The 13724-nt window shown below is 34.0% G+C and overlaps 1 protein-coding gene across 1 annotated transcript; it reads right to left on the reverse strand.

Moving 5' to 3' along the window:
* Window positions 1-1362: 1362 nt before the first annotated feature.
* On the reverse strand, window positions 1363-4928 carry LOC141632946 (protein FAR1-RELATED SEQUENCE 4-like). The gene is made up of 2 exons (XM_074445447.1): window positions 4905-4928; window positions 1363-2238 (listed from the first exon to the last, which is right to left on the reverse strand). Exons 1-2 carry the CDS (start codon window positions 4926-4928, stop codon window positions 1363-1365), a joined length of 900 nt encoding a protein of 299 aa, XP_074301548.1.
* Between the last annotated feature and the right edge of the window lie 8796 nt (window positions 4929-13724).

A 13724-nucleotide genomic window follows, 5' to 3' on the forward strand; every position in this document is an offset into this window, starting at 1 on the left:
TGATAAGCTCTGATTTTTTGAGTATTTGTGAGAACCATTTTATTATTGTAGTGAATAAGATATTAAGATGGGATGTTATGATTGAAATGGACATAGCAAGGGCTATTTATAAGAAGTCGGATCAAAACGGTAACAATTTTTTGAATTTCAAACGGTTAGATTTTTGAATTGTAACAGTATTTTTGAATTATAACGGTATTTTTCAATTGTAACGGTATTTTTGAATTATAACGGTATTTTTGAATTATAATGGTATATTTTTTAAATTTCAAACGGTTATAATGTTTTAATTGATAACGGTAACAATTTTTTGAATTTCAAACGGTTAGATTTTTGAATTGTAACGGTTATATTCCCTCCATTTTTTCCTAAATCTCAACTACATTAACATCTTCTTCTCTTCTTCACTTCCTAAGTTGCCCCAAATTTTTCCCTTCAATTTTCTTCTTCATCTCTCTACTTATGTCGACATCATCCTCAATGTGGAGAAACCACCCAATTGAAGGCCTTAATTTTAAGAATCAATCTTGCAGTCGTTGTGGCAAAAACGCTATCATCAAGATTTTCGGGTCAATTAATAATCCAATGAAAGCGTAATTTAAATGTTTAGATTGCAATAATTTTGTGACGTGATTGACTGAAGATCATTTGACAACAACAAAAAGGTTGAAGATAGCATGTGAAGATGAAGTTGATGATGCATCAAGTGGAACGGTCATGAAAGAGCAAGTTATAGGTTTAAAAGAAGAGATTTCGGGTTTGTCAAAGATGATGAAGTTTTATTTCAAGTGTATCTTGTATTTGTTTGTTTTCCTTATGTTAGCCATTGTTATGAAGTAGTGGGTATTTGCAAAAATTTCCAAATTTGTATCAGTTGCTATGAATTCCATAAATTTCAGAACTAGTAATATGATTGTTATGTGTTTGTATGCTTTTCCAGAAATTTCAGAATTTGTATAAACCTAAACAAAAAACACAGGGGTATACAAGAGAAAAACCCTAAAATATATTACACAAGTGAACTTAATAATTTTTTATTTAAATCATCAGTAACGGTTATATTTTTTTCAATCCGAACAACTATCAATTGAGATAACTGTCGCAGTATCAGAATTTCGACTTCTACGACGTCTTCTCGGCGTCTCTCCCATGAATGCTTGCCAATTCTCAATCTTCTGTTGGTACAACGTATCTAGGTGAGCAACACTAGCATCTCGGTAGGTCAACCAAGCGGGGTGAAGTGGCGGCACAAGCAGACTCTCTGGGGGGGGGGGGGGCTTCTAGAATGCAACCGCATCTAATGGCTATGGTGTAGGACAATCCACATAATACCGTACGGTAGTCTGCCTTCCGTTCGGGTCTTCAAAGGCATGATAGTGTTGCAACTTCCGTCCCAAACATTTTTCCCATCATCGAACATGGAATTAAGAAGGACGATCTGGTGAGTGTGACACCAACCATCTCAATGAGTGGATTCTTGTACGTGTTAGTTTTATACGTCGAATCCATCATAACCACGTAAGGATAAGCCCGGAACAAATTCACGGAATCAGGATGTGCCATGAAAATATGACTAATCTCTTTTGTCTCGGAATTAATCTCGTGCCAATAGACGTATTTCGCTTCTACCGCTAGAGCCAACATTTGCTGAGCGGTGTTTCTTTCACCCCTAACTTTTTTCCTAATTTTCCTTGTTTCATTATATAGTTGGGTGCTTGACGGTTGAGGTTTTTCCGGGGTTTTCAAATGAAGAGCATTTTTAATATCCCTCGGTAGAACCCCGGCCATAGTTTGTTGCCTAATATATGCCTTCTCTTCCGCGTCCAATCCCGCAAAGTGCCGATACCCGTCCTTATAAACGGCTAAGTTGTGGTTGTGTAGTCCACCACCCTCGGAGGTTACAATGTTCCACACTATCGTCACTTGATCATTTTTAGACAGGAAATTTTGAACGGCATGAATACGAAACTTGCATGAACACTTCTGCGACCTCCTTGGCTTTTCAAGATCATCTGATCGGGTTGGTAACCCATGTCTTTTACATCGAAAATAACTTGCCAACAACCCGTTCTTTTTTCTGGTTTTAGCTCCGTTATTTGCTTTAACCAAAGCAAACCCATTCTCGAATGCAACTTTATTAGCCCAATTGAAAGCATCGTCACGCGTTTCGAAATCTAAAGTAGTCTCGAACAACGGGTTGTAATCAATTGAATTCTTGCCAAAATTCTCCCACGAAACCTGTTCCAAGCAATACAGACTATAGTAAAACAATAAAAACGATACATAACCTAAATAAATTGCGTAAAACGAAAGCAAAACAAGATAAAACGAGTAATCTATGGCTAAACCACGAGACTCAACAATCGACCATGGCCAAACATTAGTTTCCAACGTTCAAGCATGGCCAAACAAGGAAACTCCACGTTCAACCATGGCCAAACATTGGTTTATCCAACGTTCAACCATGGCCAAACAATGGATTCCAACGTTTGGACCATGGCAAACGTGGAAATCCAACGTTTGGACCATGGTAAACGTTGGTTTTCAACGTTTGGACCTTGGGTTGAAAGTTGGATCTCAACTTTGGTCCATGGTTCAACCTTTGGGGGACAAATTTCAGATTTACGTTGAAAAATCGCAATTTCACTACTACTAAGTTAATATGTGACGTAAATCAACTATCGAATAGAATTAACGATGCGCAAAAAAAATGAAAATTAAGCAAATAATGAAGGGATTAAGTTGTTTACGTACCGGTGATTCGGGATCCGTCATGTTAATTAATCTTGTTAATTGTTGTTGTTGGTTTTTTTTTTTAATTTAGTTGATTTTTAGTAGAATTTGAGCGGAAATTTTTTAGAGAGAGAAAGTGGTGGATGAGTGCAAGGGCAGTTATCGTCTTTTTTTTTTTAAAACGTCGTCGATATTTACTAAAACGTCTTCGATGAAAATCAACTCGTTTTTATATTTATCCAGAAAGAAAAGATGCAAAAGTTTTGACCAATTAATACTCAAATTACAAGAGGCATGAATTTGTGAAAATAAAGTAGGGCCCATGAGACTAGTACGTGCACATTATAACCTGAAGAAAAGACTGTAGAATGAAATGACACTTCGATGTCAGTATAATTTGTATGTACCTCTTTGAATTTTGACTACTTTCATCTTTTCTCCCTTCTCCTTCACACTTCCTGACTTCCACCATACGTGCATCTTTTCAGTTTGTCAGGGGTATTTTAGTTACCGCAGTGGGTAAATAAGCTAAGGACGTACGATAATGGTGAAATTTAGGGCAAGTTTTAGTGAAGTTCAATAATTAGTTTAGCACAAATTCTTATTTAAAAAGGGTATATCCGTTTTATAAAGTTAGAACGAGTCAACTATGATAATGTCGTTTTAAGAGAGACAGATTGATAATCCGTTTCTTCTATATATGCAAGTTTTCACACGACGATACTACTTACATTGGACCTAGTGTCCAAGTAATTTGGCCGGGAGGTTTCCATTTTACAAAACAGACCATTCTGGGCCTTTTTCTCATAGAAAGAAAAGACTGATATTCGCGTAAAATAGTTTACTAGTTTTATATTCCACAATAGAGAAGAAAGCGAGTAATAATAATAATAATAATAATAATAATAATAATAATAAAAATAATAATAATAATAATAATAATAATAATAATAATAATAATAATATTCTTATTTTAATGAAAGCTGCGCGCATCCCTTTATAATAATAATAATAATAATAATAATAATAATAATAATAATAATAATAATAATATTGAAAAGACGGAATTGAAATAATAAAAACATGTTTTTATTTAGTGAGCCTGAGCCATCAGAATTATTGCATTTCATATATTCACATCTACGAAGTTCAGTTTTTGTAGTCGCTGTATAAAAGAGTAAATGAATTATTCATCATGGGACAGAATGGCATGAAAGATGATAGATCATGAAGAACAATGATGACAATAATAATAATAATATAAGAATAAACAGTATATATAAATATTAATACTAGGAAGATACAAAAACGTAATAATGTATGAATAATAATAAGTGATCACAAGTCACAACTCAATCAGGCAGACAACAAACCAATTGTCTGGAATTGGTTTAAGTGAATTTAATGAATGAGCTAGGTCAGATGATAGTGATAGTGTATGTCCATTATTATAATGAATGGACTAGTAACGTGTAAGATCGTTTTACAGTATGAGACCGTTCGAATATTAAAAATATACTTCCTCCATTCAACTCCACTCTACCACTTTCCTTTTTCACGTTTGCCAACGCGTGTTTTATGCGCTAAATATCGTTAGCTACGTATTTGCAAAAATTATAAAAGTTTGATATTTTTAATGTACTCGTAAAGACGAATCAAACAAGATCACACATGAATATATTTCCACTTACGTATCGAGAGAAAATCGAAATTGAATACACAATTGTGAATAGTATACAAAAGTGAAATAGGTAGAGTGGAGTTGAATGGAGGAAGTAGTAAACTGCCCTAAATCAAAGAATGTATAGACAAATTTTTTTGAGTGTATATGATCTGATTTAGTTCAGATTGGAGCCGGGTACAACCGCACTCTGACGGCAAAACACTAAAACTTTTCCTACAGCTAGTCTTGCTTGTGACGGGTTAATCCCGTCACAAGTTTGTGACCTCTCACAAAAAGGGGAGAGAGGACAAGGTGGGGCACCCCCATGTGCTTTCCACTCACCTTTCCATGGGTATTTTGTGAAAAGAAACGGTACCCGTCATAAGTTTGTGACGAATATCGCCGTCACAAATGAGAATTTGTGAAACAAATTAATGTATTTCTTCCAACTCTAAAGTTGTCCGAAATGCAAGAGAGAAATTATTTAGGGACCCAAACTCCTACGTACATCCTGAGTCCTGACATCGGCCATTGGTTACAACTTACAACTCATAAGTACACAACTAGCTACACATCGAAGGAAACTAACAAAATGAGTGTTGTAGCACGTAGTACATGTGGAGTATATCATTTGCACATTCGTACCAAATAGTATTTTTTTTTTTTTTTGATAAAGAAAGGAAACTGGATCAATCGAAATCAACCTATAACATTCTCGCGGATATAAGCGGTAAAAGAAAGTCGAAAACTCTCAAATTACCAAAAGAATCAAAAAAACAAAGGGCAAAACAAAAGACTTTCTCATAAGAGAAAGTTGAACAAGAAACAACCCAACAAAAAAAGAAAAAATAGCTCACAATAAGACACGACGAAACAAATGCATATATCCAAGACTAAAAAGAAATGGAATTTGGTTCACTTAAAAAAAATTGTCATACAAAAACAGGAAACCAACAACTCTAAGAATGAAATCTGGAAAAAACATTCAAGAAGATAAATTTTGTAATCTCAGATCTACTTTATTACCATTATAAATATCAAAAGGTGAAAGCAATCAAGCAAATCAACACTTCCAACACAATGGTTAACAATATTTAGCTACAATCCAGAAATTAAATCTCAAAAAAGCTCTCATACAATTCTTGATTTAAAACTTTTATCTTAAGATCTATGACTAAATAAGCTTTTCTAAGCTAAAATGGAGAGCAAATAAAGTCAAATCTTTAATAAGGTAAAAATCAAGAATGTTATTCTAGTAAAAGAGATAAAATAAGTTCTAATGAGGTAAGAGATGAAGAAATAGAAGGGAAGACAACTAAAAAGAGAGGGCATAACCTTCTTTTTTTCTAAGATTTTTCATACTAATTGAGAGAGTTTTCTCCCTCTAAAATCTAGAGAGAGGGAAAGCCTCAATAATAGTAATTGAATTTCATTGATTAGCCCTGTTTTTCGGACTTAATTTCAACTCATTTTAGTTCAGTTCAGTCCAGCTTCATTCAGTCCAGCTTCATTCAGTTCAGCTCATTTCTTTACAAATTAACTTTTACTTCAGTTCAGCCGAGCTTCATTTAGTTCAGTTCAATTTCGTTTAGCTCCATTAAGTTCAATTCAGTTTTTTTTTTCAACCGATAATAACAGAGTCTTAAGTCCATTTACTCTTATAGATCAGAATAGAGTATGATAATCAGCATACATACATAGATTTTTTTCGATATTCTATAAAGATGTTGAATAAAAGCCAGGTCCAATATAAGACATTAATTGCCTCAAACCTAAATATTAGTCTAGATGTATGATGATGAAATAAATATTGTTAACTTTTTTTATTCTTTTTTTTAAATAAATTCATCCTTATATTAAGGTCTTAATCCTCAAAATTATGAAGTAAATTAAATATTTGATGAGGTACGAGGACACGTCCATGAAATCTCATAAAATAGTGCACCAAAGAAGAAATAAATCCTAATAATCATCATACTACATACCCTCATGGACCAACATAACATTTGTGTGGTGGTTAAAAAAGACCTAGATGGGCAATCACATCATGATATCAAATATATTGTGGTAACTCTTGGAAACATATATTTTGAGAGAGTGTGGGACATTTGTGTAGATGTGCATGGATTCCACAAGGAGGCATTCCTTGGTGGATAGATCTTCATTTGTATCATTAAAAAGTTGTCAAATCTACTCAAAGAAAGACATCAAATTCAAAAACTCCCATCAACTTTTTCAATAAATATGTCTTTACTATGAGAACTTCAAATTTATCGATATTTTTTTTTTGAATAAATATATACTCGGGTTTTTTCATGAACTCGATAAAGAACCGTCTTGCAGATAAATTGATCTCTTATATGTAAAATAAAAAGAGGAAGTCATTCAAATGATAGTTTCGATGTCAAAATTTAATTAAGATAAAATATGGAAATATTTTATAAAATATTTCCTGACTACTTTATGTCTTTAGATAATCATGCAATGTGAATTATATTAGTTACAAAAATAAACTCACTCTCACAATCAACATGATTTAGCTTATTATCAAATGACACAAGTGTCTCACTAACAAGATTATTGTAAATTTCGAGTATGGAGTATTAGAGCCAGAATTTGATGTTAAAAGGAGCAATGACCTCCAACAACGACGAACAGTTAATTTAATTTTACAGAGAGTAAATTAGGAAAAGAAAATTTTGAAATTTTAACTAAAATTAATGCTTTGATTTTTCCAATAATATTCAATGGGGGCGAAGGACCCCACTAAATGTTAACCTTTGTCTGGCTTTACCTAGACCTGGCAAACAGATCGGGTCGTGTCGGGTTCGTGTTCGTGTCACATGTAAACGGGTCACAATCCCTCCAACCCAAACCCGACCCAATTAAGTCTCGTGTCGTGTCCATGTCGACCCACTTACATAAATGGGTCATAAGGCCTCAACCCTAACCCTTTAATTTTGTGTCGGGTTCGTGTCGGGTTTTCGTGTCACGTCCATATTTTGAAAGTTTAAGTATATTTATGTGATGCATGATCAAAAAAAAATTAGGATTAATTTAGTAAACAGGTCATTCGTGTCGGGTTCGTGTTTAGAGAGGTCAACCCTAACCCAATCCAATTAAATATCGTGTCGTGTTCGTGTCGACCCACTTACATAAATGGGTCATTGAGTCTCAAACCAAACCCGTTAATTTCGTGTCAGGTTCGTGTCGTGTCATTGTTTGCCACTTCTAGCTTTACCCCTAGTACTAAAGTTAATTTGTGTGAGTGATAAGTATTACGAAGTATAATTTATTATAATTAAACAAGTGGTGATGAATAATTCTTTTTCTTACTCACATAAATGAAACAATCAAACTTTAAAGAGGCCTAATCATCAATTTCATGGGAAATATCAAGTATTATCAATGATATGAAGAATGAAGAATGAAGTTAAACTTTCTTTGAGGAAGTGATGATTTAACTTTGTTTTCACGAGGTCAATAAAATTGCTGATTATATAGGCTCGTGGTCTTTTTGATATTTATGTCTAACTCTTTTAATGTGGTTTAAAGGTTGATGACTTCAGCTTACCTCGCTCATCCGAAAAGATGAGATCGGTATGTTAATTCTACTTTATAGATCAATCGAAGTTTCTTACCTTATTAAAAAAAAAAATAGTGTATTTGACTATATAGTGTTGGATCTGTGCTTTGAATCTGTTAGTCGCTGCTCCAAACAACTATGACGGTATCCATTAATCTGTCTGGGTTAGGATTCTGTTTTGGGTCTGTTTAGGTCTTAGATAGTACTATATAAACTCTCTAAGCCTCACCCTAACAATTATGCATATCATAACAATCTGAATCTAATCTGAAAATCCGTAAACTCCTCAATATATATAAAACTCTCATTCTTTATGCCCTACGTTGCTAACCCACCGTTACTGAACCATGTAAATTTGTGTGTTATTTTCTTTATCATTCTTTATTTGTCTTTTTTGAAATATATTATTAACATATAGTATCTTGAAAGAAACAACCCAAGCAACCGCGAGTAGATTACTCGCGATCTAAAAATAAAAAATATAGAGAGGATTAGGGATTTAGGGAAGTATGTATTAGTACTCCATTTGTCTCAGTGAATAATTTACATTTGCTTTATTTTATGAGAGAAATGAAACAAATGTAACAAACGAGAGCGTCCTAGCTACTGTCATGTCGATAGAAGCAGGGTATGTAATTCATCTTCTTTTGATGGAAGTGGGCTGAGTCATCTTCCTATATTCTTATTAACGTTCAAAGATTGCTTTTACATCGATGTTGGCTGTTTTAACTTTCTGCATTTACAGTATTTGACCCACAAGTTATGATTACCAGCAGCAAATTGTTCACGGAGGAAAATGAGACGACGTTATTATTATTAGCTGGTACTGAATCTCAATATTACGCTTTGATGTACAATATATAAGGTTTCCTAGAACGACGGTCTCTACACAAAGATATATGACGGGAGTATTATAAGTCGGTATCATTTGGTGACGATCTATCATTATCCATTATAAATAAATTCAATTTTAGAGATAAATGAGGTTATAGGAGCATAATGAGTCAACAAATAAAACTTTGAAAGACAAGAGCAATGGTGGAGTTAGGAGTTTAGTAGGAGCAACGTACATGATGCCTTTAAGGATCGATTGTGAATCAATTTTGGTCATGAAGCGAGAGAGGTTAATAGGGCGGTTGATCTCTTGTAATGAAAAGTACGATATAGCTTCATGAGTATGGTTTAAAAGGGAATATGATCCTCTTCATTTTCTAAAAGATGCAGCCTAGCCTAGCTACTTTTATATTACTATTCACGTTAATTAAGCGCATGTCTTGTTCATGTGTGAGCTTGAATAACGTTTGTCGGTGATTAAGCCAAGTTATAATCAAACAACCAAATAAAAGTGTCGATATTGTTATAGACTTATAGTCATTTGTTATCGTTACCTTAAATGTAGATTCACTTATTAGGGAAAATCGTCTTTACCATTGTGGACATTGAGATATTTGAATTGATGACTTAGATTTATCACAATTTTTCATTGTAGACAGTCTTTTCAAAAAGACCTTTCTGGTTGTGAGAGGTCTTCTTGAAAGGACGGTCACAAGCAAGATTCGCTGTAGATTTATACATATATGTTACTCCATACATTATGGTTTGCCTCAGTATCGCTTCACACGATTAATCGAAGTAAAATAAATTGAAAATATTTGATGCAAATGAAAAAAAAAATGAACTTATTTATTAAGTTGAAGTGAAGATATGATGAAGACATAGCCTATAGACAAATGGAATAAAGACCTAGGACCCTTAATGCCTGAAAGAGAGACTACATGATCCAAATCTAAAGCAATGAAATGATATGCTTCCAAAGGCATAGACAGTTACCTATATATATGCACTTCCTGACAGTCTACTACTTAATCCATCACACATTATTATCATACATAAGGACAAATTTCAAATAGTTTACATTTTGGATTTTAACTTGAATTGCCCTATAAGATGAGGTATTATTTACTCGATCACAATTTATAAGTGATTGTAGCGGAGTTAGGACTTGAAATTAGAAAATTGGATAAACTTGTAGATTGATTATTTAGGAAGCACATTAGTACGGTAAGTATAGATATCCAGTATCGGTGGTATGTCCATCCACAGTTAGTAATAAAATAGTTTAGAAACAAATTGAACACTTTGACTATAATTTTCGAATTTTACCTATAGGTAGTGATGATCGTCATTTTACAAGCATTGTCCTAGGTCAATAAATCCTCTAAAATTTCATTGTAATACTATTTGATATATAATACTCCCTCTTATTCTCTAAGATTTTTCACATTTGTTTTGAACAAAAATTGAGTGGCGGGTATGATTATATGTGGTTGTAAATAACAGTAATAGAGAGAATGTCGGGTCACAAGTTATTATAACCACAAATAATAGACAAAAATATGAAAAGTGAAACATATTTGTGAAATTGTCGTTTTAGGAAATTTGGAAGACGATCTTAGAGAATAGAAAGGAGTAGTAAGATGTAAGATTAAGTCACATGGCTTATAAACAAGTTATATCAACTTCAATAATTTTCCAATCAAGGACCAACTCCTCATAAATTACTTATAACATCAATGAAGATAACTCACAAGGCACAAATTGTTAGATGGAATGTATTAGGTAAGTTTCCTTTTTTTTCCTTTTTACCTTTTTGCGTAAATATAATTCGCTTAATACATTTCATTTAACAATTACTGTCCAAATGTAAATCAATAAAAAAACCTTTGTGATCTACGTTGGATGATGTTCTATTAATAAAATGACTCGTTTCCTATTAAGGAAAATAAAATAAAATACCATTTTATATGATTTTTTTTTATTTCCTTTTTTTTTCTCAGCTCACCCTAATTTCGATCAATAATAGTGTTATACTCCGTAGTGTGTACTACGGAGTACTAGCTAGAAGGTACCATCATAATTATATGCGTCCGAAATCACGTACATTCATTTAGCAGCCTTGTTAATTAGGGCCCCAATCGTAGGCACATGTATGAGGCACAGTCCAAAATATTGTCTGACAAATTATCAACGATTGACAATATTATTAACTAAGGAGTAGATTGTGATTTGTGGTGCATATCTAGATCTGTTTTTCCCCAAGAAATTACGGTGAAATGTTCAAATACGACCATGCAAGTGTTTTTTTAACTCGTATGTCATTATTCTTTAGTGGCTTTTGGAAATGTCTCCTAGGCTACCTCGACCCGTCAAAGAGGCGCATCTCGGTCCTATAACATACAGTGGTGAAACGAGGAGGCTAGTTAAGATACCGAAGCTCAATTGCTTTCCAATTTTTTGGTAAATATATATAATAATTTGTAACTAATTAAGTTTATTTACAATATTTTTCCGAGTGTTAGGATATCTATACTTGGCCTTTTAATTGAATAGGTTGAGTGACTTCAATCGTTAAGGGAAGTACTCTCTCTGTTCCGGTCATTTGTTGTCCTTTTCCATTTTTAGGTGTCTCAGTCATTTGTTGTTCTTTCTATTTTAAGAATGAACTTGATGAGTAATTTGATCATTCTCATTCAATTTGTTCCACTTGTCATTTAGTTATTGGCATATTCCTCTTTCCTTGGTCTTTGTGCCAAAACGAAAGGACAACAATTGACCGGGACAGAGGGAGTATTAAGTATCCATAACGACGAAAGCTCAAAACTCATTAGAATCAATATTTGTCATTTTGTCACCATACTTGTCAATTGTCATGCACAAATAACGTCTTCATCTATTCTCTTTGTCCCGGTCATTTGTTGTCCTGTTCTATGGAATATTAAAATCCATCACATTTATTATAGAAAAGCAAATAATTGGGCGGATTGGTTAGCGAATGTTGGGGTTGCGCAAGCTAACCAAGTTGTGGTGTGGGAGCCAGGTGAGATTCCGAATCAACTATTCCGATTGATGCAACAAGACATCGGTGGTGTTTCATGGCCGAGGATTGTACCAGCTCATGATGCGTAGTTCGTCTGTTTTAGTTTCTGTTTCTTTAGTTTTGTTTTCGTTTTATCTTATGGGTTAATCCCGCTTATTGTAACCAAAAAAAAAATCTCGGGGTGTCTCAGTCAATTATTGTTCTTTTTATTTTAAGAATAAACTTAATGAACAATTTGATTATTCACACTCAATTTGTTCCACTTGTCATTTAGCAATTTGTCCCCTCCTTTTTTCTTGGTCTTTGTGCCAAAATAAAAGAATAACAATTGAGCGGAATGGAGGGAGTATAATTTACCCGAACAAATATGATGGGGAAAATACTCAACTTAAATTCACTTACGTATGAAAAATCTTGGACCATGCAAAATTTTCGTCATTATATGCTGCTGAGCCATGGAATCACATGCACAACATTGCCCATCTTTCTCCTATCTAGAGCTGGCCAACAGCACAGGCCAGCCCGGCCTGACCAAGGGCCGATCCACCCCTAGCCTGCCACCCACATGGCCTGCTCGGGCAGCCTGGCCCGCCGGGTTTCATTTTCCCAGCCTAGCCGTCTATTTTAGGGAAAAAATTTAGGTCAGGCCTATCAGCCCGACCCTAGCCCGTCTCGGGCCCGTTAAGCATGTCCCAGCCTGGCCAACCCCGCCCTTCCACCTTGGCCTGGCTCGGGTCTGACCAAAAGAGCCTGGTCTGCCCGGGTCGGTCCAAGTACAGGTCGTCCTATCTATTCAATAATAAAGTGCAACATATTATTTTATCTAATAAGTCTCTTTTAAAACTGTTGTATGTGTACGTTGAAATCGTAAAACATTTGACGGATATTTTACTTATCGAGAAATCCAAGGAAAATACTTTTGTAAAAAAACCCAAATTAAAGAAAAGCTGACAAAAAATATATAAAAATAAATGAGAGAGCAGCTTTAATTTGCCATGAATAATTTCCACTTTTCACAGATTTGCACTATCTATCTCAACATGTCATGGCGGATGCTTTAATATTTCTAGTGTTGGGGGACCTTAATATTTACTTAAATCCATTCATTCTCATCCATAGACTTGATTGGACTGACATTCTCACATCTGAAATGATTGTTATAAAGACATCACATGCATTTATTTCCAACCATTTTTTTTCTTTTTATCAAAATATATATACTCACTTAATTATAACTCGAATAATCGCCAGAACTATCAGATATAAATTTAAAAGCCCCGAGTTTAAAAGACCATTTGAGGCCTCGATGGCAGATGGTACTCGAAAGTGGACATTTAGTTATCAAATTACACTTTAAAAAGTTTGGGATCTTGGTTTTGATGAGAACCTGTTAGCTAGGTCATGTTCTTTCTGGCTTAATTTCTGTTCATTTCAATTCAGATCGGCTCATCTTTTCATAAATTAACTCTTACTTCAACTCCATTTAGTTCAGCTCAGCTGCATTTAGTTTAGTTCAGTTCAACTACATATAATTTAATTCAGTCCAGCTCCTATCAGCCAAAAAGAACAGGATCAGAGTTACTTATTAGCCGATCCTGATAAGTGATAATCAATAGAGAGTTTTATTTTAAAGGCACATGGAATGTAGGGTTCATATTTTTTGGTAAAACAATGCATGCATTGAGTTATTGTGTACCATTCTTTTTTGTTTTAATTTGTCAAAATTTGATGCTAATATGCCCTCAAGACTTGTGTGCATGTTTAGCTAAATTGGTGATGATTGACTGATGGTTATAAGAAATTGTAAATGACTTGTCTGGCTCTTAATTAACTACAACTTCTATTGATTAGTGATCACTCTTTTC

Source organism: Silene latifolia, chromosome 2, assembly GCF_048544455.1.
Source record: "Silene latifolia isolate original U9 population chromosome 2, ASM4854445v1, whole genome shotgun sequence".
Classification (NCBI taxonomy): Eukaryota; Viridiplantae; Streptophyta; class Magnoliopsida; order Caryophyllales; family Caryophyllaceae; genus Silene; species Silene latifolia.

Coding starts and splice junctions, on each gene's coding strand:
- LOC141632946 (XM_074445447.1), bottom strand. CDS start 4,928: ATGGCCGATGTCAGGACTCAGGAT. Junction 2,239..4,904: donor CCGATGTCAGGACTCAGGAT/GTACGTAGGAGT, acceptor TGCTTGGAACAG/GTTTCGTGGGAGAATTTTGG.